General features: G+C 45.7%; 2 protein-coding genes across 2 annotated transcripts; one reads left to right on the top strand and one right to left on the bottom strand.

Moving 5' to 3' along the window:
* The first annotated feature begins 7,370 nt into the window (after positions 1-7,370).
* Positions 7,371-16,585, top strand: igfbp5a (insulin-like growth factor binding protein 5a). The gene is made up of 4 exons (XM_054795937.1): positions 7,371-8,167; positions 12,534-12,718; positions 12,898-13,017; positions 13,693-16,585. Exons 1-4 carry the CDS (start codon positions 7,834-7,836, stop codon positions 13,828-13,830), a joined length of 777 nt encoding a protein of 258 aa, XP_054651912.1. The 5' UTR covers positions 7,371-7,833; the 3' UTR covers positions 13,831-16,585.
* Positions 16,586-17,659: 1,074 nt separating this feature from the next.
* Positions 17,660-27,019, bottom strand: igfbp2a (insulin-like growth factor binding protein 2a). The gene is made up of 4 exons (XM_054795924.1): positions 26,374-27,019; positions 19,254-19,426; positions 18,243-18,383; positions 17,660-18,174 (listed from the first exon to the last, which is right to left on the bottom strand). Exons 1-4 carry the CDS (start codon positions 26,897-26,899, stop codon positions 18,016-18,018), a joined length of 999 nt encoding a protein of 332 aa, XP_054651899.1. The 5' UTR covers positions 26,900-27,019; the 3' UTR covers positions 17,660-18,015.
* Between the last annotated feature and the right edge of the window lie 233 nt (positions 27,020-27,252).

Below are 27,252 nucleotides of genomic sequence, written 5' to 3'. Positions count from 1 at the left end.
ATGATTAGAGCCAGCAAATTCAGAACTTATTTTCATGAGTGATGGCAAAGATGCTAGATTCTTGAATGAGGTAGACCCAGTGACATTGAACACCCTTAAGATGGGACTGACTCATCACAGATCAGATCACAGCCACCTGTCCCAGCAAGAACACAAAAGGTGGTCCTCTGGTTACAAACTAGTTTAGTGTAAGTCGGAACTTATACCTATATGAACTCCTAAGTCTAGTTCTAGTTCTAGTTGTCCCATGACCTGAAAGGTCATAGGGGCGTAGCAGATGAGGTACAGAACACCAGGTCCTTCCAGCTCTGTGGATCTTTGGCAGTGTCCAGAAGCTGGTAGAATGGCATGTTTGTTCCATGTCTCGATGTTATCTCTCCAATTCATTCTAGGGCGGCCTCGTCTTCGCTTTCCTTCCACAGAACCTTGAAGGACGGTTTATGCAAGGCTTGACGTTGATCTTGTAACATGGCCGAACCGGGAAAGTTTGCTCTCTTTAATGATTTGGAGAAGAGGTTTGTGGGTTCCAATGGCTGCAGTTATCTCATTTCTGATGGATTCGTTGGTTCCATGTGCTGTGTATGGGACCCTCAAGAGACGACAATGCAATTTCATCTCAAAAGCATTGATCTTCCTTTCTAAGGTTGCAGAGTGTCCAGCTTTCACATCCATAGAGGAAGGTGGAGAAGACTCCAGAACAAAGGAGGTGGACTTTTGCACTTGTTGAAATGTTGTTGATCCTGGTTCGTACTCCTAAGTCACTCACGCTGTCTTGGTGGGGGTGCCTTTTCTCACAGAGCTTTTTATGATGTTCATTTTCACTTCCATGGTGGTGGCTTTTCTTTTCTTTTGGGGGACATAATGAAGTGTAAAAACTCATCAGCGATCATTCCTCAGTGTGGTTGCTCAGACTGTATCCATCCGCCGGAACAAGCTATGACTAGTTATCCAGCAAGTCTTGTATTTACAGGCCAAAATAAAGTTTTTTGTTACCGAGGACCACCTGTATTTGTCTTGATTGCGCCATGCTTTCACAATAAATCTTTAAAAACTCAATCATTTGGGTTCTTTGAATAGACGTGCCGCATCCAACATCTGGAATCAGTGGTGCGCTTGCATCCATGCGGATGTGCAGGCCGTTGTAGTTCGTCGATGCCGTTGTAACATCCTGCCAGGCTCCCCGAGATATATTTCCCAAACATGGTGCTTCCCAGAGTGTTTGCAGTAAGTACAGTGATAGTTTAAGTGATACATGATCATCATTTCTCTCCAATTGCAACCATTGTGATTTTTCTCCCCGGCAAACACAGCAACTGCTGTTACTGGAAATAGGATGCTCGTCTCGTCCTGAAAGATTTATTTTTCGTAGGAATCTCCACCATTAAGCTCGCTAAGCAGGTGCTTCACTCATTTGTTTCTTCGTGAATTTTATGCTAATGTGATTGGCGGGAAGCAAAAACCACGAACACCATCTGCACCGATGATTCAGCGCGGACTTGTGACTTTCGAGTGCCAAACACTCACCGTATTCTGCACATCAACGATGCGCGGCGATGCTGCTGTGTCACTGGCGACCAGCTGGGTCATGTGGCATACAGCAGTCAAACTACAGTACATAATTAGCTGGCTTATGGTGTGCTAAGTCACATGAGGTAAACAGTAGTAATGTAAAGATTGAAAAGGTCGAGACCAACGTGTCTTTTATCCCTTCAAGCACCTACATCTCTATCATTTCTGCTTGTGTTGGACCGCTTTACAATTTTTTAAAAGGTGATCATCATCATTACATTAGCAAGGACATTTGTACGGTTTTGACTCACTAGTCTTCGCAACATGGCCTCACTGTTTTGCACTCCAGTTCATTCTGCTTGTGGTTTTTTGTTGTTTTTTTTAAACTGCTTTCTGATGCTAACTCCGGGCTCTGAGAGCTCTTCCATGACTGCGAGTTCTGACAGATAACAAAGTAGGTCAGGATGCGAAAGGCAAGCTGCAAATAGAAGCAGGGACAGAATGGGAGAGAATCCTCAATAAGAGCAAAATGAACAAACTGCTTCACAACAATAGCCAGTGTGACAAAGGTGAGTGACTATGGGGACAGGCATGTTGGTATAGACCAGGGGTCACCAACGTTTTTCCTTGTGAGAGCTACTTTTACAAAATGAAAATGGCCAAGAGCTACTCATTTTTGTAACATTTATTTTCAGATCTTATTTTAAACCCAAACAAAGCAAATATGCTTGTTTTACCAGAACATGAACAAAATGCTGGTGTCCACAACTCACATTTTGTATTTCAGAATGCTTTTCTTTCTACTGTTCTTTCATTATGAACTGAAAACCTGAATGAAAAGCAGGCTTGCGGGCACCTCATGTGGTCGTGGGGGCTACCTGGTGCCCGCGGGCACCACGTTGGTGACCCCTGAAAAAGTGAAAATGGAAGAAAACAGTTATTTGGAAAACAACTTCATGAACGAGCTGTTGTTGTTGTGTTGGTCCTCGTGGTCAAGACGTGGGAATCCTTGGATAGTAAAGCAGTCAATACGCCTGAAGCCTTGCCCTAACCCTAACCCTAGGGTATCCCGCAAGGCAGCGGGGGTTTACAAACAGGGTTTCCCTTCCCCTAGATGGGCTGTCCTGCCAGGCTAACAAGCCCCACCTGCCCGAAGCAACTGCTTTGAAGGCGCCCCTTCTCCTGTCAGTATACGCAGTTCTGCCAGGCTTAGAAGCTAAGCCACACGAGCAGGCCAGGAGCTGGACTTATTTGTCTTATTTGACTTATTTGAGACGCAAGCGTTGTGGGAGCATATTATAGAAGGAGCTTATCCCCACTACCACCCCCCTGGCAATGACAACCTTGGAACCAAACCAAACCATGTCTACTATACAGTATTAGGTCATATGAATGTAAAGGGGACTGTAGGGGTGTTATTTCATGTCTACAGGGCTCTAATAATGGTAAAAACCAGATTTAGAAGGTCATAGAAAGGTTTTCTATGCTCTAACTGTGAAAACATTCCGTTTATTAATATTGAAACCTTTTTTGCGGAAATTCACTTATCACGGTCGGGTCTGCTATAAACTGGGTGCTGGCCTGCGCTGCAACACCTCCAACCCAACAAAAATGATAGTGTTAAGAAACGTCCGAGAGCCAGAGGCAGACATCAAAAGAGCCACATGTGGCTCGCGAGCCATAGGTTCCCGACCCCTGATGTAGAAGCATTACACCAGGACTGAGGCTTGAACTAGAAACCATCGGGCTGGGAGGCTACCAATCTGCCACCTGAGCCTCGTCTCCCTATAGAGTAAGTAGAGCGTTACAGTAATGTAAAATGATTTTCCACCAGTAGGGGCAGCATTAAATTAGTCCATTTGCTTTTAGCCGACTAAAAAAACTGCACAATTTGGAATGTTGCAAAGTAAAAACACAGATTAAATGTTGAAGAAATGATTTGAATGAAATATTACAGCCTGACCGAGGATCGAACCAGCAACCATCAGACCACATTCCCTGCTGAACCATGTCGCCTTGTACAATAAGCAGGATGTTACAGCAATGACAAATGTAAAAGGATTTCTCCACCAGTGGAGGGCGCCAAATGAATTGCCCATTCAATTCAATGGGAAAACGGTCACAGGAAATATGAAATTACAGTAAATGTGGGATTATGGATAGCCAAGGTGTCCTGAATGAGCTGAACATTTGGGTTTGAATCAGTAGTCTGAATACATTTGGTTAAAAAACGATGTTCAATTTTATATGCGTAACATTTTTGCAGAATCGTGCCGCCCTACTGGGTATCCACCTGTTGCCATCCTTACATTTTGTGTTCCTTGGCTCAATAAATGCTGTGAAAGACTTACGTATTACAGGAATATGAAGGAAACCATGATCAGGTCTATCACCATCTTCATAGCATCACATTTCACCTAGCAGGGATCAAGAAGAGACTTTAATGACTTGATACTCATGCAGTATGTGGACTGTTGCTCGTGTCATCTTATTAGCTGGATGATCTTTGGGAGGAGATGAATCGTGAATGGCGTGCATTCATTTGCAATGTGCACCAGGAGGGAAAACGGGGGCTTGTGGGTGGAAGGTGCTCTGATATGTGATGCTCCAAAAAAGGTCAAGGGCGAAAGTCAAACGCGGGTCAGATAATGTGAAGAGAGACTCCGGGCAATGTGAAACCTGACCCTACGCCGAGGAACAAAAGCTTTGAAAGGTCAGTTTCAGTTGCGGGCCAAATGGCGAGCACAAGCACAGTGTCCGCAACATGCGTCCAAAGCCTGATCTCATCGGATCAGTGAGACAGGAAATAGCTGCACATTTAGTTGCAAACAATATCTGGCAGTCACATTTCAACTAAGGATGTCCGATATCGTCCGACCCCGAATTGAAAATACTATTGAATATTTATTTATTCATCTGTACAGACCACTGTGTGATCCGCTGGCACCAGCATCGTTCCAGCGTGAATAAAGACCCTGACAGACCTGACAACTTTGAAGAAACGTTAAGTACAATTGATTTATTTTTATTTTGCCTTTATTTTACCAGGTAAGATCAGTTGAGAACAGCCTCATTTACAATGACGACCTGGCAAGAGGCCCCAGCATAAAGTAAAACTAAAACCTATGCAGGAATCCACAATGTAAGCATGCAATCAAAAAACATTGAAGACAACATACCTAATTGCTAATGTATATCAAGACCAGACTGGCTCAACGCTTCCAACAGCCAGCGAGGGACTGTTGCACTTTCTGTTTCAACAGCTGGAGTGAAGGAAGAGCTGGAAGTTTCAGGGAGTGTTGAATGGAGTTCCAGTCAGTCGCTGAAGGAATTTTGGCCAAAGACAGTGCGGGCTTTTGGAATAGACAGCGTGATGATGTCACTGGATCGCAGGTGATTGAGGTGTTTTCCCTTGAAGAGTCTTGTAGACAAGTAGAAACCAGTGATGAAGTCGCCGAGTGTGGACGGAGGGCCAGCCTGTCAGTTTGTAAAGATCACAACGGTGGGTTGAGAAAGGCGCACCAGAAGCAAAAAAGGATGGCTGAATGGGAGAGAGCATCCAGTCTGTTAAGGGCACCCTTGGAGGCCTTTTAATAGATGACATCCCCAGGAAGTATGGTCATCTTCACCAGGGTATGTTTGACACAGCGAGTGAAAGAGGCCATGTTACGGTAAAGTAACCCCAATCTGGCCTTAACTTTGGCCTGCAGATTATTGATGTGCAACTTGAAAGAAAGTGAGTGGTCCAGCCAGGCACCCAGGTATTTGGAGGAGCTGATGGACTCCAGTTCTCGCTGAACACGGTTGTAGCGGTAGCTTACAAAGTACAACTCTTAGACAGGCCAATACTAGAGAACCTTTTTTGTGCATGTTTGTCACACTTAAATGTTTCAGATCATCAAACAAATGTAAATATTAGTCAATGACAACACAACTCAACACAAAATGCAGTTTTTAAATGAAACTTTTTATTATTAAGGGAGAAAAAACATCCAAAGCTACATGTCCCTGTGTGAAAAAGTGATGGCCCCCTAAAGCTAATAAGTGGTTGGCCCCCCTTAGCAGGAACAACTGCAATCAAGCGTTTGTGATAACTTGCAATGAGTCTCTTCCAGCGCTGGGGAGGAATTTTACACAATTGTTGTCATTCAGCCACATTGGAGGCTTTTCCTTTTTAAGGTCATGCCACAGCATCTCAATAGGATTCAGGTCAGGACTTGGACTAGACCACTCCAAAGTCTTCATCCATTCAGAGGTGGACTTGCTGGTGTGTTTTGGATCATTGTCCTGCTGCAGAACCCAAGTTGCTTTCAGCTTGAGGTCACCAACAGATGGCCGGACATTCTCCTTCAGCACAATTCATGCTTCCATTCATCACAGCAAGTCTTCCAGGTCCTGAAGACCATCACACTACCACCGCCATGTTTTACTGTTGCTATGATGGTCTTTTTCTTAAATGCGCCGTTACTTTTACACCATATGTAATGGGACACACACCTTCCAAAAAGTTCCACAGAGTATTTTCCCAAAGGTCTTGGGGATCATCAAAATGTTTTCTGGCAAAATTGAGACGAGCCTTAATGTTGTTTTTGTTCAGCAGTGGTTTTGGTCTTGGAACTCTGCCATGCAGGCCGTTTTTGCCCAGTGTCTTTCTTATGGTGGAGTCATGAACACTGACCTTAACTGAGGCACGTGAGGCCTGCACTTCTTTGGATGTTGTTGTGGGGTCTTTTGTGACCTCTTGGATGAGTCGTCACTACGCTTTTGGGGTCATTTTGGTTGGCCGGCCACTCCTGGGAAGGTTCACCACTGTTCCAGGTTTTCACCATTTGTGGATAATGGCTCTCGCTGTGGTTCGCCGGAGTCGAAATGGCTTTATAACCTTTTCCAGACTGATAGATCTCAACTAATGTCAGTTTTGTTGGGTGAGCAAATCACTTTTTCACACAGGGCCATGTGGGTATGTATTTTTTTTCTCCCTTAATAATAAAAAGTTTCATCTAAAAAGTGCATTTTGTGTTCAGTTGTGTTGTCATTGACTAATATTTACATTTGTTTGATGATCTGAAACATTTAAGTGTGACAAATAAGAAATCAGGAAGTGGGCCAACACTGTACATACATATTCATTGTGTTCAGTTCATAACATTCATCCATTCATCAAAGTGTACTCACTGCGTATAACTTTATTTTATACTCAGTTCAGCGCTATAGTGAATCCAATGTACCCTGCTGTCCGCCAAGCCCACGGTGTACTACACTCTGTTCCTATTCAATTCTAGGTTCCTTGGTCACAACAAACATTGACACGAGGACAGCAGCACCGCTACTGTCAGTGTCAGTCAAGGAGAATGAAGTAGATGACGCTGAGAGTGACGCTTTTCATCACAAAGAGGTAAACTATATTAAATGTCGCTTCATGTTCTTATCGTTGAGATGATTCGCATGTTAGGTAATTGTCAGGTTTAAGGACTTTATCTAGTAAATGGGAGAATTTAGTCATGGAGGTGATAAACATGAATATTTCTGTTGTGTTTTCAACATGGCTGACAGATAAGTGTAACAGATTTTAAAAGCAGGAAAAAAGTGGCCTCAATTACATGCTAGCGTTTTGTAAAAAAAAAAAAAAAAAAAATTCAAGAAGGATGTGGAGGGCCCCAGTGACTAGGTTTGCCTTGGGCCCCCAAATGACTAAATACGCCCCTGAGAAAGGCAATATGAAGCATCTCTAATTTCAACACATTAACATGTGTTTTGCTTTCCTTTCATGTTGGGAAAGCGAGTGTTGATGCACATCAGTGGGGGGAGGTGGTCCGTGCTGAGTCGCCCTCAGTCACATCATCATCTTCCTATCTGGCACATCTGAAGGCATGCCAGCACCCGCCCTGCAGAATCAGCATCACAGCGCGCACGCCTGACAAGTGCGCCTCCCCCTCCGCACCGTGTTTGACATCCCCATCGTTATAGGCTTCGCCTCTGGCTGCTTCTTTTTTTTTAAGGAAAGCTCAGCGCCAGCCACAGATTACACATTCTGCCCACATACGCACGGAGGGAAGCAGAAGAGGGAGCGACGCGGGGGGGAAACAGGCGCGGTCTTTCTCGCCTGGACAGTTTTTTGCTCGCAGTTGGAGGAGGGGAATCTATGCGATACGTGCATCATTTTTTACTGAAAGTTGAAGGGGGTGTACATTTTGGACTCTGCACGGCGTCGGATACGGTGACATCTTTCTGCACACCTGTGGATGCAATAAAGGCTCGCTTGATGTTCGGACTCCAATCTCCAGTACACGCAGGATTCTCCAGTTGATAATCACCCCGTGCAACATGCTGCTGAGCGTCCCCTTCCTGGTGCTTCCCTTGCTGAGCATCACCGGCTGCGGCGCGTCCTACGTGCCGTGCGAGCCGTGCGACCAGAAGGCCCGCTCCATGTGTCCGCCGGTGCCGGTGGGATGCCAGGTGGTGAAGGAGCCGGGCTGCGGCTGCTGCCTGACGTGCGCGCTCGAGGAGGGGCAGTCGTGCGGCGTGTACACGGGGCCGTGCACACGCGGACTTCGATGCCTGCCCAAGAACGGCGAGGAGAAGCCTCTGCACGCCCTCCTGCACGGCCGGGGCGTGTGCAGGAACGAGAAGTTGTACAAACTGCTGCATCCTTCCAAAGGTAGGCCTGCGGCGCGCTCGCCGCCTAGCATTAACATCACAGTCACAAGTATGCTTTTGAAAGGTCACGCTCTCCCTCTGCAATTATTCATAAAGTCATGTGACCGCACCAAAAGTCTAATTAGATTGCTTCATAGATGAGATGCTGTGGTCACATTTCATAGACAGACTATTCCTGGAGACAAACAGCTGCATTGAGACGTTCCTCCTCCGTTTAATGAAATCCACAAAGCCCAGAAATCAGTACTCGGCGGTGCTGTTTTGATGAAAATTCTCGCAACACTGTTCTCACTGTGCTTGTGTGGGTTCTTTCCAGTTGAAAAAGGTGTGCAATGTAAGCAGCAATGTAAAGTAACTGGTTTAGTCAGCGGAGGAGAGGATAATGAGTTGAGGTGTCAACCTCTTAGGAGCCAGCGAGGCTGATGGATCAAGTCATCACCTCCTTTAAAGATGGCCCGACAACACCTGTCATTACCAGCACACATGACTCAAAAGCCCCCAACACGCCGTGACCCGGTGAACTCAACAATGGGGGCCGATCAACCTGTCATCTCACCCTGAAAGGCACTTGTGGAGTCAAAGCCATAAATCAGCAGGTCTTGTGTGAGTGGCCAATGGCCCCAGGGGGGCTGTAGCCCACATGAAACAAGGGAGAAGATTACAGGTGGGGCCCCGTGAGGCCCCCGATTGGCTTGGAGACAGCCGCCGTGTCTGCTAGGGACTATTGTGTCGAGTTTTGTGTGACCCTCCAAGGTGTGAAGTCATATTTTATCCCATCTTCTACAATGTCTCGTCTTTCTTCTCCACTTGGTGTGGCACGCCTTTTATCATGTACCACCTTGATGTCTCACATTTCTCCACTCTTGCCTCTTCTCGTCTTTCCCCGCTTGACGTAAACGAGCTTGTTGCACTCCGTATGGGTGAACTGAGATTTGCCCGAGGCCCAGAAACTTGAGGATGGATATTAGAGAACAGACAAGGCACAAAAGACTTGAGACAAGATTAATTTCCAGGTGTTTAATGCAACATTAAACATGGCTGCATTCACTCAGGTAGGACAGGTTCCCAGCACCTTTAGTTGAGCCTGCATGCAGGCAGGCTGGCGCTAAAGTCAAGTGCTGGATAAGCATGGCCTGCCTGCTTGCAGCGTCCCCTTTCCTGGTCAGAAAAAACAAAAAACGTGATCTCGTTCTAATTTGTGAATACAGTAGTACGTCGGTTTTTGTTATTAATTGGTTCCAAAAGGTCAGACAAAAACTGAAATGTATGAAAACCTCTGTTCATTACTTTTATGGACAGAATTTCTAGGCGTAGCCGAGGCGTTGAGGGGTTCTGGTTTGGTGGCTGCAGGATTGGGTATCTGCTTTTGGTCCTGTTGGTGTCATTGAGCCGTGACCTTCAACCCTCACTGGAGTGTGAAGCGGCTGGGATGAGAATCGGCACCTCCAAGTACGAGTCCGTGGTTCTCGCTCGGAAAAGGGTGGAGTGCCATCTCCGGGTCGGGGAGGAGATCCTGCCCCAAGTGGAGGAGTTTAGGTACCTCAGGCTCTTGTTCACGAGTGACGGAAGGATGGAATGGATTGGCGCAGGGTCTGCAGTGATGCGGACTCTGCATCGGTCTGTTGTGGTGAAGAGGGCGCTGGGCCGAAAGGCAAAGCTTTCAAATTACCAATCCATCGATGTTCCTACCTCGGGGCCTCGGGGAAGACCCAGGACACGTTGGAGAGATTATGTCTGTCAACTGGCCTGGTAATGCCTCGGGATCGGCCAGGAGAAGCTGGACGAAGTGACTGGGGAGATGGAAGTCTGTGCTTCCCTGCTTAGGCTGATGCCCCTGCGACCCGATATCGGATAAGCGGAAGAAGATGGATGGACGAAGACCTCAGCAATTGTTCCCTGAGGAAAAAATGTAAATCCAATGGATTCAAATCCAATCCGTTCCAGACACAGTTTGGAGCAACGGATTGCAGCAACGGATGGTGAGAGTGTCCAGTTCATCTCCTCTTTGCTTGGTGCTCCAAGGTCCACATAAGCAGGTGTCGGAATAGCAGGGATCAGATTAGAGAACTTGTCTGTAGAACCTGGGGATGGACATCTTTACCTTTTTTTGCAACATCAGCGTCCTTGATTTCTTCTTTCTTCGCCAGGATGGAACTTACTGTCAATGTGGCAAACGGACCAGTTGTGTAACATTCTCATTTGAGTTTGCCAAATGAATGTGCCTTACAGGACACCGTGGTACTGTATTGTGGAGTATCGGGAGATTTGGCGTTGGGTGTCTCATCCAAGATGGATGAATAAACAAGCAATGTTGGGCGTATCGTCCGTCCACATCTTCATTACTACCACCAGATTCAACGTACCAAAGGTTTATACGAAACCATGTACAATGACCAAGGCAGAATTTTGGATGAATTTTTTGTCGAAAACCGAATCATACAAAAATTGGAGCATTCCAAAACCGATGTTCGACTGTACTGACCATTTTTGAACACTTTACTTAAGGGATAGTTGGGATTTTTTGACATGAAGTTGTATGACATCCCCGTCAGCAGTGTAGTGCACCAACAGCGACTAACCCCCCACTTGGTCCCCTAAGTCCACTTCTGGCCGGATTTCGGTGTAGTTCCAGGTAGTCGCTGGGGTTACAGAAGTAAGGAGTTTCGCTTCTCAAAACAATATGCGTTCAAAAGAGTAATACATCTGCGTCACAAAAATGCCTCCATGAAAAAAATCAGGCCTCACAAATCGCTCGGCGTTATATTTGTCTCCCGCCGGACGACACTGCTGACGCTGATGTCATACAACTTCATGTCAAAAAATCCAAACTATCCCTTTAAGAAGCTGTTGTATCACAAACAAATGCTGCTATTTTCCACAAGGACTCTCACTCTGTCCGACGCCCAGCGTGCCTCACCAGCCAGGGAAGCATTCATCAGCTTGTCGGAGGAGCGATCCCATGAATTTTCAGATTTTTTTTTTTTTACCCGTCCGTGCATTTGACTCGTCCCAGAGAATTGTGATCTCAATTCTAACCAAGAAAATCAAGTGTTATGCAGAATCGCGCAGGAGGTAACCGGGGAGTGCAAGTGCATGTGCGCAACCGACCACTAATCCTGCACTCTGTGACGACATCGTGTGTGACAATCCACACGCAAGGAACGCCGTGCAAAAGTTTGCAAAAACATGATCAGTCAGCACAGGTCGGATTAGGAGGGGATAAGCAAGCGACGACTTGATTGGATTTGCGATGCAGATCATGCCTCTTGATTTTTTTTTTTTTTTTTCCTGAGGGAGAGCGAGAACTGTGTCAGCAGGAAACCTTTTTTTCCAAGAAGTCATTATCTGGAGGGATGACATCACTGTGTTCTATGGCATCATCCTGGGAGGGGCGGTGGCTTGGGTGGCTAAGCATGGTTTTGCTGCAAGTCAGTGACCTTGTTTCACCACCCTGTTAGCTTAGTAGCTTAGCGAGCACGTCAGTGCAGAAAGACAGAGGTTTATGTGCACAATGAGATGGAGGAAATGCTGCTATGCGTGACACAGCACTGGAAATCATCCAGCAGTGGCTTAACGGGATATATACCAGAAGTGATGGGTTGGGTATCATTTACATATGATCCAATGCCAAACCGGTACTTTTGAAACAGTGCCAATGCTTAAACGGTAAAAGGATTTTGTCCACAAACAAAGCCTTTTTATTTTTTCATAATTTTGTGACATTCGCCGTGACCGTGATTGGTGGATAATAAGGAGGCGTGTTGCGGGTGTGGACAGTGACAGCGAAATGTGTATGCGGTACTGGAACTGAGCACTGCTGTTGTGCGTTAAAGGGATAGTTTGGATTTTTTGACATGAGGTTGTGTGACATCCCCACCAGCAGTGTAGTTCATCTGTGATTTACCACGCACTTGAGCCCGTGAGCCCATTTGTGGTCGGATTTTGGTGATGGGAAACGTGTTGTGAAGATGCATCCGTCGCGACGTCGCCGTCATCTTTTTTTACGTATGTGTTCCACACAGGCTGAAGATGCGAGGGTCGCAGCCGTTGTCATCACATACACAAAAATGGTCAGCTGATAGCGTGCATTAATACGACATCGGAGAAAGGAAAGCAGAGGGGTTTGTTTTGCTCAGTTTTGTGGTCTGGTTACTACCGTTTACGTCGGCACCGGTGCCATCAGTTTATAAGCTCACAGACGCTCATATGGTGTTTATGAACAGAGGTAGGGTTTGGCAGAGATGTACAAAAATGCTTATACAAGTATACATAAAGTTGTTGGTAATAATTGGTACAATTTGCTATTTTAAGCCTACGTTCTCTGTAATTTGTGGCTGATGTTTGTCTTTCTCTGTCTTGTCTAACAGATGATGTGCCAGAGTCCATGATGCCCCAAACCAAGGTGCCCATATATGGACGGGATCACATCAGCAGTCGGAAGGCCCAGGCAATGAAGCAGGCCAAGGAACGCAAAAAGCAGCTCGCCAGGGTGGGAGCCAGCAGCAACCTGGACCTCCCTTTTCACGGCCTGGAGAAAATGGAGCCTGAGTTTGTACGTAATCGCCACACATTCTACATTTGCGCTCCAGCCTTTATTTGACAACCTGAACCAATTCTAACAAAGCAGCTGACAACAACACAGAGAGTTGAAGATGTTCAGTGTATGTTGAATGCTGAGTGTAAACTGGAGGGCATGTACAAGCAATGTAAGCCGTGTCTGCGCATGCACAGGGCCCCTGCAGGAGACGTCTGGATCACCTCATTCAGAGCATGAAGGACACGTCCCGGGTCTTGGCTCTGTCTTTGTACATCCCTAACTGTGACAAAAAAGGCTTCTTCAAGCGCAAACAGGTACTTTCGCGCTCTACTCCTCGCATTTGCGTTGACATTTGCGTTCGCCGTTCGCTCTCCCGCATGTTCCTGCATTTCTTCTCGATAGACTGACATTTATCATACGCGGGAGGTCGCACGCTTGTGCATTTTTTTTTTGCCAAAAGCAATTTCTTTGAAAAAAATCCCTCCCATTCACCTCAAGTCAGCAATAATTTATAAATAATAAAAAAATCATAGCATGTACAGCATAATAAGACAGAATACAGCACGTTTGTAGTGGCAAGTGTCAAGTTCCTATACAGTATATACACTATATCTTTGTTAATAACCGTTCAGAACATAAACATTTCTTCAAAACGGAGGCTTCTCTTGCCCACTCTCTGCCGTCAGACCCCTGGCAGTGCTTCCTCTTAAACAGCATCGCTGGCCGTGCTTCTGGCTTCCCAGCATCAGCGAGCTGATAAAGTTACGTGTTTATAGTTCACGTAGTTGTTTATTATTCCCCATAGTCGTAGTGTTTGCCCAACGTGTGGTGACTGACCTGTTACATATAGTACTGTCATTTTTGAGTATGCACCGTGATTGTAGTTAATGTTCTGTCTAGTAACCCCTCCTCCCATTATTATTGGTACGGGTCTATCGGGACGTCCTACAGAGTATGTCAACCTCGACCTCTCACCTCTCCCCTGACAGTGCAAGCCGTCTCGGGGTCGCCGGAGGGGAATCTGCTGGTGCGTGGACCGCTTTGGCGCCAAGATCCCGGGCATCAACTACGCCGGCGGGGACTTGCAATGCAAAGACTTGGACAGCGCCAGCAACAGAAATGAGTGAGCTCGAGTCAAGCCGACACACGATTGATGACCACTTTGGTGCATCGCAGAGTCTGGTCATGCGATGGACTGTCGTTGTTTTAAAAGGGATGCACTTTTTTATAGGTTACGTAACTGTGGCTCCCCAATGACTGTGTTCATACTCTCTATATCCATAGATTATAGACATATACATGCACACACACATATATGTGTGTACTATTGAAAACATGTTGTACATTGAGTCTGATTCATTTACATGTTTTAAATGTGATTCGGCTCCTGTGGGAGGATTTGTGTCATATTTTAAGGGTGTGCGAGTCACAAGTTTTTTACTGAATCAGGATTTACAGTACTCATCTCTGTTAACTCATCCAGTTACGCAACCGCTTGCTAAAATGAAAAAAGTAACGTCACAAATCGTGCACCTGATAGTCTAACTGGCACAAATGTATTAGTCCCTGCCTCGAATCCACTCTCCTTTCTCCTTGCGGTCCCGGCACATCACTGTTTCACTGACTCACTGGGGCTCTAAGAAGACTCGAGTTTTACTGTTTCGTGAGTTGACAAAAACTTGAGTTTCACTGACTCACGAGCGCTCGATGAAGACTCGCGGTTGTTTCACAAAGACTCGAGTTTCAATGACTTACAGGCTGACAAAGTCTCATGTTTCATTGACTCACGGGTTGATGAAAACTCGAGTTTCACTGATTCTTGGGTGCCCAACGAATTGACAAAGACTCAAGTTTCATTGACTCACCCGTGTTTCAAGTTTTGCTTACGCACAGGTTGACAAAGACTCGAGTTTCACAGACTCACGGTTGACAAAGACTAGAGTGTCACTGACTCATGGGTGAGCAACAAAAACTCCAGTTTAACTGACTCACGAGTTGACAAAGACTCGAGTTTCATTGACTCACAGGTTGACGAAGACCTGTGTTTCACTTGCTCGTAGGTGCTTGATGAAGACTTGAGTTTTACTGAGTCACGGGTTGAAGAACACTTGAGTTTCACATGAAGACTTGAGTTTCACTGATTCACGGGTTGACTCATGGGTGCTCGATGAGTTGACAAAGACTTGAGTTTCATTGACTCACCGGTGTTTCAAGTTTCACTTACTCACAGGTTGAGAAAGACCCGAGTTCCATTGACTCACGGGTTGACAAAGACTCGAGTTTTGTTGACTCACGGGTTCCCAGCAAAAACTTGAGTCTCACTGACTGACGGGTTGACGAAGACCTGTGTTTCACTGACTCATAGGTGCTTGATGAAGACTCGAGTTTGAATGATTGACGGGTTGAAGACTTGAGTTTCACATGAAGACTTGAGTTTCACTCATTCACAGGTTGATAAAAACTCGAGTTTCATGGACTCACCGGTGTTTCAAGTTTCACTTACTCACAGGTTGACAGACCCGAGTTTCACTGACTCACGGGTTGAAGAAGACTTGAGTTTCACATGAAGACTCGAGTTTCACTGATTCACGGGTTGATAAAAACTCGAGTTTCATTGGCCCACCGGTGTTTCAAGTTTCACTTACTCACAAGTTGACAAAGACCCGAGTTTCATTGACTCACGGGTTGACGAAGATTATAGTGTCACTGACTCATGGGTTGACGAAGACTCTAGTTTCACTGACTCACAGGTTGACTGAGACATGAGTGTTACTGACTCGCTGGTTGACGAACACTCGAGTTTCATTGATGCACAGGCTGAAAAAGACTCAAGTTTCATTGACTCATGGATGTTTGACGAAGACTTGAGTCTCACTGACTCGGGTTGAAGAAGACCCCAGCTTCATTCACTCACGGGTTGATGAAGACTCGTGTTCTATTGACTCACGGGTGTTTGACGAAGATTCAAGTGTCACTGGGGGATAGCAGGTGCTCAACAAAGACTCGAATGTCACGTTCAGGAACATGTACAAGATTATGTGCATGATCCCTGTGACTCGATTGAATTGTGCACCCGATACATTGGGGGAGGGGACTTTGTTGGGCATGTGCAAGGTTAGTGACGAGTGAACCAAGTACCCGATTTACTTCAGTGAGTGACTCATGAGAACTGGGGTCTTACTGTGTTATGATGTCATCAAGACTGGGCATTATTATCTTTAAATAGGCAAAATATTTGACACAACTCAATCAATTTTGTGTACGTTGGTTCAGCCTTCCCAAACAAGCCAAACTCACGGTGTAGTGAAGCGAACGTGTGAATGTTTGTCAGTCAGCGTCTTCACAACACGAGTCGAATACGCCTCCTTGTAACGTCAAATGTTTTTAAAAGGCCGTCAACTTTTCTGTAAACGTGTGTGCAGTCGGTGTTCGTGTGCAATGTGTAGGTGCCGTGCCCTTCTCCGAAAATCACTCTCTTGCACACAAATGGTATGCAAAGGTCTGGTGTGGCCCGTGTCGGTCCGTCGGCGCCACGGGCACAGGCAAATAAGGCCCGGGTGACGGCGCCTGGCTGTACACGTGCGGCCGCCGAGTTCATATGGAAATCCAAGTGCCTTTGGCCGCATACCACTTTGAATTGCCATTTGCATGCGGTTGCGTGGCACCACTGGCAGACAAAGCCAGTGCTGATGTTGAACCTACTTAGTCGGACTCTTGACTTGATAACAGGCGTTAATGAGCTCGTTCCTCCCCAGGAAAGATCCTGTCCATACAAACGAGTCAGTCATGTGAGCACTGTTGAAATATTTATCATGCGTGTCGTTGATGTACTCAGTTTTTGTAAGACAAATCACTATTTAAATAAAAATCCTGTACTCTTGAGTTTTTTGTGGTTTTTCACCTCTTGATTGTAAATGTCTAAAATCAGAAAGACCTTATTGATGCTACTTACATGGACCATGTTATTACTACTGTTAAAATTGTTTTGCAGTAATTAATTACGATTTCAAATGTTAGAAAGTGTCAAGCGTTATTATCCACTGATATCTCTGCTTAAGATCTGAATAACACTTGGGTCGCCATTGTTCACTACTAATACGACACATGAAACTAAATGACTGCATTCTCAGGAAAACGCTGCCCCCCAGCGTTTTGGTAGAGAATTGCAATTACGTGGCCAGCCCTCCGCCTCATGAACCTTTTCTGAATGGCACGCGCCACTGCACTGCAAAACTAAATCCGAATTAAATTACATAATTTGAAGGTTTTTCCAAAAAATTAACACAATTTTTACCTTCTCTTGTGTAGTGATGTAAATTTCGCCTCTTTTTTTTCCCAGATCCACTTCTTTTGGCTCAGCTCACTAAAAAGTGACGGCTCTTTTGGCTCCCCAGATGTTTTGTTGTTTTAAATTAATTTATTCTCAAATGATGTGTATTGTGTAAAATGAATTACCAATTTAAAAATACATGATATCAAATGTTTATTATTTAAATGGATTCATTTAAACCTCAATGAACAGCTACAAAAATATAATATTATAAAAACAAAGACTATTCTCAATAGACAAATCGGCTCCAAAGGCGTTTTTAACCCCACCCCTCCCCCTGCTCAGTGTGGACACAGCGACGCAGCCACACATCTTGACCAATGACATTCGCCTTGAACAGAAAAAAAAAGAAGACGGAAAAACTAACCGGCTCCCAATTGGCTCCCAATTGGCTCCTAACGACGCAAACCGGCTCCTGTCGTTCACTTCACAGAGCCGGCTCTTAGACCCGGTTCGTTCGCCACCGACACATGTCGATAGTGATGTGTCGGTCGCTCGCGGTAGCCATCTTGTTCCTGCGTGGACAGCATGTCTGCTGAGGAAGCAAGAGGGAGGGGAAGGGGAGAGCGCTTTGATTTTCAAAACAGAACCTCTCAAATCTAGAAAACAAAAACCATAGCAGCCAATTTAGTCTACAAACCTTTTTATTGTGTGTTTAGTTTAACGTCACACTCTCTCTCAGTCTAAACAACTGCAAGTTCAACTTCACTGACACTTATTGCTCATTGGTCAACACACATCTACAAGCAAAAATGATGCTCCCGTCTACTCCAGGATTGATCCTACTCAGCAAGCTGGTTTCTAACACTTTTTGGTGACTAAGACATCCACTAGAGACACTCAGAAAGATTATAGATAGCTTACTCATTGTTGTTGTTGTTTGTTAACCTGAGAGAGTTAACAAACAACCGAGAGTTAACCCTAACCCATGTGCTTTACAGTTCCTTTTAGTTTAGTTTAGGGTTTTTAAAAAGGATGATTATTAAATCTGCTCCATGTTGGCCAGCTCCAGCTCCAGCTCTGGGATGTACTGGCTGCAATTGGGGTTGCCCCTCACAGTGGGGGCTGCTGGGATGGGTCGGCCTGTGTGGGGGCTTACGCACCAGCACTCGCCCCTCTGACCATAGAGAGACATCTTGCACTGAAAAGAGAACATATCAAATGCTTACAACTTAAAAATGTTTAGGTGTCACTTTTGTCGCTGGTCACCTGTTTGAGGTTATACTGCCCCCTCTTGTTGCAGTTGGGAATGTGCAGGGCATAAAGGTCCTCCAGGGGACCGCGATTATCTCGGAAGGGCATCTTGGAGATCCGCTCCAGCACCTGGTCCAGCTCCTGTTGACACTGAGTCTTGCAGCCAAAACAAGACAAAGAGTCGTTCATTGTTCATTTCATTCTTTCAACGTCCATCTCCGCTCAGCTGTTTCAGAGGTTTTTGCACACCAGCACATCAAAAGCTATAGTTAACATGTGTGAGCCTATGTTGTGTCTTATTTTCTTTTATTATGTCTACTATATTGGGTAATACGAGTGTAAAGGTGACTATAGGGGCGTTATTGCATGTCTACAGGGCTGTAATAATGTTTAAAAAAACATATTTATATTGTCTTACACGGGTTTTGAAAAACTATGAAAATAGTCGATTTATAAATAAGGAATCCTACTTTCCAGAAATTCTCTCATCACAGTCAAGTCTGGATGCAATTAACAAATAGGTTGATGTAAATTCAGGCCATCCATCCATTTTTTTCCCACTTGTCCGGGTCCAGGTCGCGGGGTCAGCAATATCAGTAGGGAAGTCCAGACTTCCTGGTCCCCGGCCACCTCTTCCGGTTCCACCGGGAAGATACCAAGGTGTTCCCAGGCCAGCTGTGAGACATAATCCCTCCAGCGTGTCCTAGGTCTGCCTCGGGGCCTTGTCCCGGCTGGACATGGTCAGAACACCTCACCAGGGAGGTGTCCGGGAGGCATCCAGACTACATGCCCGGGCCACCTCTACTGGCTCCTCTCCATGTGAAGGAGCAGCGGTTCTGTTCTTGATCCGCTCCCGGATGACTGAGCTCCTCCCCCTATCTCTTAGGGTGAGTCCAGCCACCCTACGGAGGAAACTCATTTCAGCCGCTTGTATCCGCAATCTCGTTCTTTCGGTCACGACACAAAGCTCATGACCATAGTTTCATAAATTCAGGCCTAGAACTTCAATTCCTAGCTTGGCCTCACCTGTTTGGGCCGTGAAGGTTTTAACTCTTCCACTTTGTTGGTCTTCATCTTTGTCAACATCTCCTGACGATGTTGTCGTACAGCGCTCTCCTTGGGTCCCATCCAGGCGGTATCCTTACTGGGTATGTTGACATCGCTCAGGCCTGGCTCAGGCAACAGTTCAACTGCTTCATCTGCCGGAGGAGAGACGAAACAAAAGCATACAACACTGTCATAAAGGAGGTTCAGGAGGAGATCTTGTCTGTTTTTCAAGGTACAATCAACATCCATCCATCCATTTTCTTGCGCCTATCCGAGGTTGGGTTGTGGGGACAGCAGTGTAAGCAGACTTCCCCCTCCCCAGCTACTTCGTCCAGCTCCTCAAGGCAAATCCAGAGGCATTCTCAGGTCAGTTGAGAGACTTAGTCTCTCCAACGTGTACTTGAGGTGGCACGTTGGAGATCTGGTCAGGATGCTTCCCAGATGCCTCCCTCTCTACCGCGTGTCCTGGGTCAACCGCGACGCCTCCTACCAGCACCCGGGAGGCATCCTGACCAGATGCCCGTGCCACCTCATCTGGCTCCTCTCAATGCGGAAGAGCAGTGGTTCCACTCAGAGTTTCTCCCGGATGACAGTGTTTCTCACCTTATCTCTAAGGGAGAGCCCAGCCACCCTATGGAGAAAACTCATTTTCGGCCGATTGTACCCGCCATCTTGTCCTTTCGGTCACTACCTAAAGCTCATGACCACGGGTGAGAGCAGGAACGTAGATCCACCGGTAAATTGAGAACTTTGCCTTTCCGTTCAGCTCCCTCTTCACCACAACAAACTGATGCAGAGTCCACATCTGCCTGTCGATCTTGCACTCCATCCATCCCTCACTCGTGAACAAGACCCTGAGGTAGGCCTACTTAAACTGATCCAGCGAGAGTTGAAGATCACAGATCGAGATCGATGAAGCCAGCAGGACCACATAATTTACAAAAAGCTGAGATCCAAACCTGCAGCCACTAAACTGGATCCCCTCAACGCAAATTCTGTCCATAAAAGTACTGAACAGAATCGGTGACAAAGGGCAGCCCTGGCGGAGTCCAACACCGTAGGTTTGGTTTTGCACTGTGATTAGTCAAAAGTCAGTGGCACAAAAGCAGAACCTTTGCAAAGCATATGCGAGTCAGGGTGTAGGGATACAGTCAAACCTTGGTTTTTGTACTGTATGCCCCAGTTTTCGTATGATTGGGTTTGCCCTGTACTGTACCGTTCCACGAAGTTGAGTGCCCAAACAAAGCACCCTACGCGTTGGTAACTCACAGTCAGTGCATTTTTTATTGAGTAATAACTAAAAATAAATAATATTTTCAGGTAAAAAAAAATGTCCACAATCCTTGCAAGTGTCTCGTAAGGAACCCCCACTCATGAACTCACCATTTGGAAAGGGTAAAAGCCACAACATTTTTCTGACTATATGGTAGACGCATTCAAAGACATGTTGTGAAATGTGGTATTCCACACTGGTCAGTAGGTGCCAGTAATGCCACTATAAGACACACAAGCACCAAACTTGTTTGCCGGAACAACAGGCTTTTATTGCAGGTTTGAATGGTGTCGCAACAGGCAAGATAATCCCTAACAGGGGCTACTGTAGCAGCAGTAACCCACACCAAGCTAAAACTCACCTCTAAACCTCCAATGTCACTTCCTGTTCACCCCCCACTCAGCTCCCCTACCCCAGAACAGATTTACAGCAATACACACAAGCACGAGACTTATTTATGTCTTCATTTTTCTTATTATGTCTACTATATTGGGTAATACGAGTGTAATGGTGACCGTAGGGGTGTTATTTCATGCCTAGGCGGCTCTATAAATGTTAAAAAACGTAGTATTTAGAAGGTTGTAAACAGGTTTTCTATACTCTAACTATTCCATTTATCAATAAGGAATCCTACTTCACTTCCAAATTCACTTATCGCAGTCAGATCTGGAACCAATTTCTATATACAGTCTAATATACCTAAAAACTTGTTTGACTATAACAAGGCATCCCCTGATGTCACTTCCTATCTGCCCCCAAATCAGCCCCCCTAGCACCGGAACACATTTACAGCAACACAAGCGAGCACAGTAACACAATAACAATGCCCTTAAGGTCATTACATTACATGCAGGAAGTACTGTATAGAACAGGAAGTAAAAAAAAAAAAAGAACAAGGAACATAATATATGATACGTATATTATGTCTTATTCATATTTTAAATGGCTTGTTTTCTCTTATTATGTCTACAATATTGGGTAATACAAGTGTATTTAGTGTTATTTCATGTCTAGAGGGCTCCGGTAATGTTAATTATTAGGGATGTCCCGATCCACATTTTTTGGCTTCCGATTCGATTTTTTTATAGTCCAATCCGATCCGGTACCGATCCTTTTTTTTGTTGAATTGAAGATGGTTATGAAAAAATCTCTTCAAAGCATTAAAAATAATGCAACCAAGGTGTTGCTGAATTGAAATTTTCATGACACAGCATGACCAACAAAATTGTTGGCTTTTGTGACAAGCCACTGTGAGTCAGGTCCCGAATCCAATAAAAGATCCAATAAAAGTCCATCCAATAAAAGAAAGTGGGGAAAAAATGGGCGGGCAAAATACTTTTAGGGTAAGACTAATGATTTGACGGCAGGGCAGTTGACGGGGGACTTTTAACAATACATTCATTCACGTAATTAGGACAAGTCAAAAGGAAAGACAATTCATAGATGCGATCGCTTCTCCCGTGAGATAATGAATGACAGCCAGCGCGCCTCACCAGGGCGAGTTGGCCCCACTGCACGGCCCAGGCTCGCTGGGGGACGGGCAAAGTTACAGCACAGCATGAGTCCTTGAGTACAACGGCAGCGACTTTTTTTGTTGTTCTTGTGCATGCGTATGTATCCAGCCACAGAGGGTACCCCAGCCCTCTTGCCCCTCCTCGGTCGGCTGGGATCAGCAGTATGAACATGAGAGCTGGCCAACTCTCCAGTCTACTGCTTCAATTAATCTCCAGACAATGAATTTCTTTGTATATGAGATCCATTACAGATTCGCAGATGGCACAAAGGCCACAGGTGTCATGCCCAATGTTCAAGGTCAGCAGAGCAATCGAGAAATAATAATCAACAGCATTCGGGCTCAGGTCAGGCCCAGTTGGTTCATGGTGAAGTTGCTGCAAAGCATGTGTGAATTGCAGCATCACTGTGAAGAGGTGTATGTGCCATATCTCAAGCGAACAGAAAGGATTTTCATGTTTATGATGTGAAACACATCGCATAGACAGCTGAATTCTGCAGAAGGTGTCTTCACCTCAAAAATATGACACATCTTTTCTACGTCTAAAATACTCTGCAAGCTTTTATTTGTCACATCATGTTAGAATACTTCATCCCAGCATGAAGTGCAACCATTGGTCAAGCGTCTTTCTCAAGGATGCTTGGACTGCAGCAGCAGCATTTCAAACAAAAGTCTTAAACCAGCCAAAAAGGGGGGGGCGGGGTAAAAAGTTATTCTGGTTCTCAACACAAGCACAAGGAGATTCTTGGCAACGCTACACGTACAGTTGCCGCCCTGGTCGATGGGGGCTGGGGTCTGCGGCACTGTTTTTGGAGAAGCCCGGCCGGGCTGGAGGTTTTTTGGGGGGATTATCTCCGGGCTATTTCAGTCTTGCAGTCCTCGTCTGGTCGCCCCCGCAGGTGCACAGGAATGCTCCATGTTAGCTAACAATGTTATTTCAGATGGGACCGCTGTTTCTTTCCACTCTGCCTCCCACTTCCAGCAGCACTGATGCACACAACATTGTTCCCACCACGTGGCCAAATTCCGACTAAAAACACAACAGCAAAACGTGTAACGCATACTGAAGCCTCTTCTATAAGGTACCCTGTCTTTCCCTGGCTGTGTTTCGTCCTTCACGTTTCCCCTTGCTGCTAGACGACAATCAAAAGGTCAAGGCAGAGTGTTGGCTGTGACCTTTAACTCATTCCATCCTAACAACCCCTTCAGTATCGACGATTTTGACTTATCATTCAAGGCACACTGAATATTGTGTTCTATGACTATATAAGCATGGAACCTACCAAAAGGCAGGTTAGACTCCCGTCTGTCATCAGGACAAAAACGTTTGTTTCTACCTTTTTCCCTTCTTTAGAAAAAGTACGTTTCAGTTCCCAACTAAAAAAGCTTTTTGTGACGCATAACATTCACTTTGACACAATTATTTGTTGCTTTTGTGACAGCTCAAATATCTAAACTACTATACCACAACATAAACAACACAAAAAAGGGTTTTACATCAAAATAACAATTTATTTACAAATATAACACAATGAAGTACTTACTATTTACTTTCTACTACTTAATTTGAAATGCGCTTTTGCCACCTTGTGGCCGTTAGTATGGCTTAAAAGTGCTCGGAAATGAAATGCATTACTGGAGAGTTGCGTCATCTCCTCTTTTTGCCACTCGCGCCAAAAAAAAGCGTCAAAGAGGTATATTATTACGTTCGGGATTCTAAATACTTCCCTGGTACTGAATGAGTTAATAGTCTGCTCTCTGTCTTTTTGGTTGTCTTACTGTGAGTTACTCCAACCGGCAACTAAAAGCTGTTTTCGGAGCAGACTTCCAGTTTCACACACTCCTACAAATTCATTAAAAACTTTGTTTTGACCAAAGTCATTTGGTTCTGTTAGATATTCTTATTACACCTTTTGATTTGGTCCATTAACTTTTCAGTCTAAAAGCTCACATAGCACAATCGGAGTTGCACAACACTTAGATGTGACTCACGGAAAAATACTGGGACAAGAGGCAGGTACACAACAGGTGCATTGTTCTCCCTAGCTCTTGCAACACCAACTTAACGTTCACTTTCCAGGCACACAAGCTTAAGACGCACATAGTGTATTCCTCCGCTGTAACTAGTTCTCGAGCAAGCTTTGTGTTGACAGCCCACAATTTTTTTAATTTTAATTCAAACCGAGGACCACCTGTAGCGACACTGACGAAGGACAGCTCTGCCTCGCCAACGCCCTTCGTCACGTGTCCCAAGCGCAAGGGAGGCTCGCCCGATAGCAGTGCTACAAAGAAAAGGAAAGCTACCGACCAAGAGAAACACCAACCAAGCCTCTCCAACGCCGTGAGTACCATTGATAAGATGGTATCCTTGAACATGTGAAAGGATCTGCTCCTATTCAATCATTTTTATAAGCATGTCATGTGTTCTCTGTACAGTGTGACTGATTTAGGTGTTCATTTAGTCGTGAGTTCCAACTTCCACTTCCAACTAAAAATGGACTGTAGGCCCGTCACAGTCGGTAAATGTGCTACAAATTATCGTCGATGTGCGATGTTATCGGCAACATTTTTTGAGACCATTTTTTTCATTCATTATTGTCTCGAGAGGTGTAATTCGCATTTCAACCACTAGATGGTACAGAAGTATAGCGTAAGGTGTACCTGTGTGAGACATTAGCTTGTTGCCTGTATGTATGTTTTTGCAATGTAGCCACCATTTTGCACTGTTTCTGTTGATATTTGCAGACCAAACGCCTTGGTAAGCGTTGACTGTCGGGACGAAGGCTCCGCTGCCCAGCACCTCCATCAGTAGTTTTTTTCCCCCAGCTGAGAAAAATGTCCGTGTGGGTCGTCAGTGTTCATGCGCTCACCATGTTCATTCTGTTTAGAAATGAAGTAGCTAATAGCCCCGCCTCCACAAAGAGGCTGAAATGAGATGAGAGCCCACTCTCTCCGTTCATTCCACTATATAACCAATACGCCAGACAGATGCAGAGTGAACCCTCTTGTCATCCAGCCTATCGTTCAATTCATCGATTCATCGGTTACCGTGACAGGCCTGGCTATCTGTCATAGAAAGGGGCCTGCTTGCAAGCCAGGCAACTGCTTGGGGGCCCCAGCCCAGTGAGGGGCCTCCTTGGGCGAACACACTTTGAACTTGTACAGCAGTGGCGCTATGCAAAGGGGCCCCCTATGAATTTTTGCCGAGGGCCACAACAGACTCTAGAATCGCATCGTCAAAAACCGAGGAACTCCTGTATATCTCATTTAAACTGAATGAAATTCTGCAACGCTCCAATTGCCCTCATGGGTTTTTACTTGAGGAATTTCTTCCCTGAGACAGCCCTTCTCAAATGTTTGCGTTTTCAGGCTCCAAAAGGCCGTTGCCATGACATTTTGTCATCATCAGCCAAAAGGACAGTTTATATCCTTTTTTTAAACAGCAATCATTCATTCACTCATCCAAGACGAGGTTGTGCTCGTCCTAGCCAGAAGCGAGCGACACCGTCTCCCTTCGCTCAGCGCCTTTGACCCAGCAACACATCAGCCGGTGCCTTTGTGAGGTTACATAAAAGACTATATGATGACGGCTGATTTTCAAGCAACGAATGATTGTCTAGGGGTTTCGTTCCGCTCCAGGAGTCCGGCGCCGCAATAAATGTGTCAGTCTGACGAGGGACAGATTTGAAAACGAGTAGGACTCACAACCCCGGCAACTTTCGCTGCACACTCATTAACCGAGCGCCTTGGAATCAGCCAATTAATGAGGCTGTTTACTTTTCCTCTTGGTGGTGACCTGTCCTTGTACAAACACAAAAGCACGTTAGTCTCACTGGAGTCGGCCCATTTTCTAGGTAGACCGCAGTGTGTGATTACCGCAGGTCAAAGCCTAAAGTCCAGCTTTTCCAAACAATGCAACATTCCTCCTGCTGTCTCTCGGCTCTCTCCACTCCCTCAAGGAAACGTCAACATCAACACTGGGATGTTTTCTATACCGCCATCCAAGGACGGCAGATTGTGGGAATACCGACCACTACCTTGCTTGCTGGTTTTAAGGCAAATTATAAGGGGGGGAAGGCTGTTCTTCTGTCTTCTACGCCCCATGTGCACTTTGCACATGTCTGTGCAAGGAGTGATCATTGCACAGTCATCTAAAAGACATTGTAACTCCCATGTTCACATGAATATGCATTTAAAATAAAAGCAGTACGGGTTTGACATGTTTCAAAACTATATTGCTGGTGTTTGGGTCAGCTGTCATGATCATTTATCAAGAATTCCAAGCTGGAAGGACAGACAAAGGACGGACTGACCGCTGGTCTGCTCCCGGTGCTCCTGGCTCGTAGTGTCGGTGTCTACTATGCGCCGGCACTGGCCCTGGCCCTGCACCAGTTGCTCCAGGGGAAGCTCCGAGCCGGGCGTCGGGTAGCATCGCAAGCCAGCGGCGCACCTCGGAGTGTACACGCCGCACGTCTCGCCCTCCTGCCGGGCACACACCGGGCAGCACCCGCAGCCCGGCTCGCGCACAATCTCCACGCAAGGCTCGCTGGGCATCGGACAGAGCTCCTGGCGCTCCACGGTGCACACCGGGCAGCGGAACACCATCTCGGCGAGCGAGGCGCCGGCGAGGGACGCGGTGAGGACCAGCAGGCTGTGGATCTTGAGCATTGCTGTGAGGTTTTGGGTCATCATCACGGACCGGTGGTAAGCATTCCCAAGTTTAAAAAAAAAAGGAAAAAAGAAAAAGAGCAACGTGCACGAGAACAGGTGAAGTCCCGGGTAGAGTGGTCTGCTGGGTCCTACAGTTCCTCTTTTTGCGCTCTGGGCCAAGAGTGTCATCTTGCAGGAAAACCTTACATAATTTGACACAAAACTAAACAGCTCCCTTGGTTTAAATCCGTATTACCTGGTAGTTCCAAACAAAAATTGGCTTTAGGTGAAGGTAAAATGTGTTTTCTACGTTTATACATCCTGTACCCAGTCTGTTGCATTTATCATTCATTTTAAAGACTGCATACGTCAATAAAGAAACAATCAGCTCTGTGAAAAGTATTGCTTACGTCAGAGGTGTCCAAAGTCCGGCCCAGAGGCTTTTAATGGCCCCCAGTTGGTTCCAAAATTCAAAATAAACACGACTTAAACATTGTTTGATTGTCTGGAGTTAAAATACTGAATGTGACCTCTTTTTTCAC

The sequence above is a fragment of the Dunckerocampus dactyliophorus genome, chromosome 1 (assembly GCF_027744805.1).
Source record: "Dunckerocampus dactyliophorus isolate RoL2022-P2 chromosome 1, RoL_Ddac_1.1, whole genome shotgun sequence".
Lineage (NCBI taxonomy): Eukaryota > Metazoa > Chordata > Actinopteri > Syngnathiformes > Syngnathidae > Dunckerocampus > Dunckerocampus dactyliophorus.
Note: the sequence above shows the minus strand (reverse complement) of the source record. Positions and strands in the feature narration are given on the sequence as shown.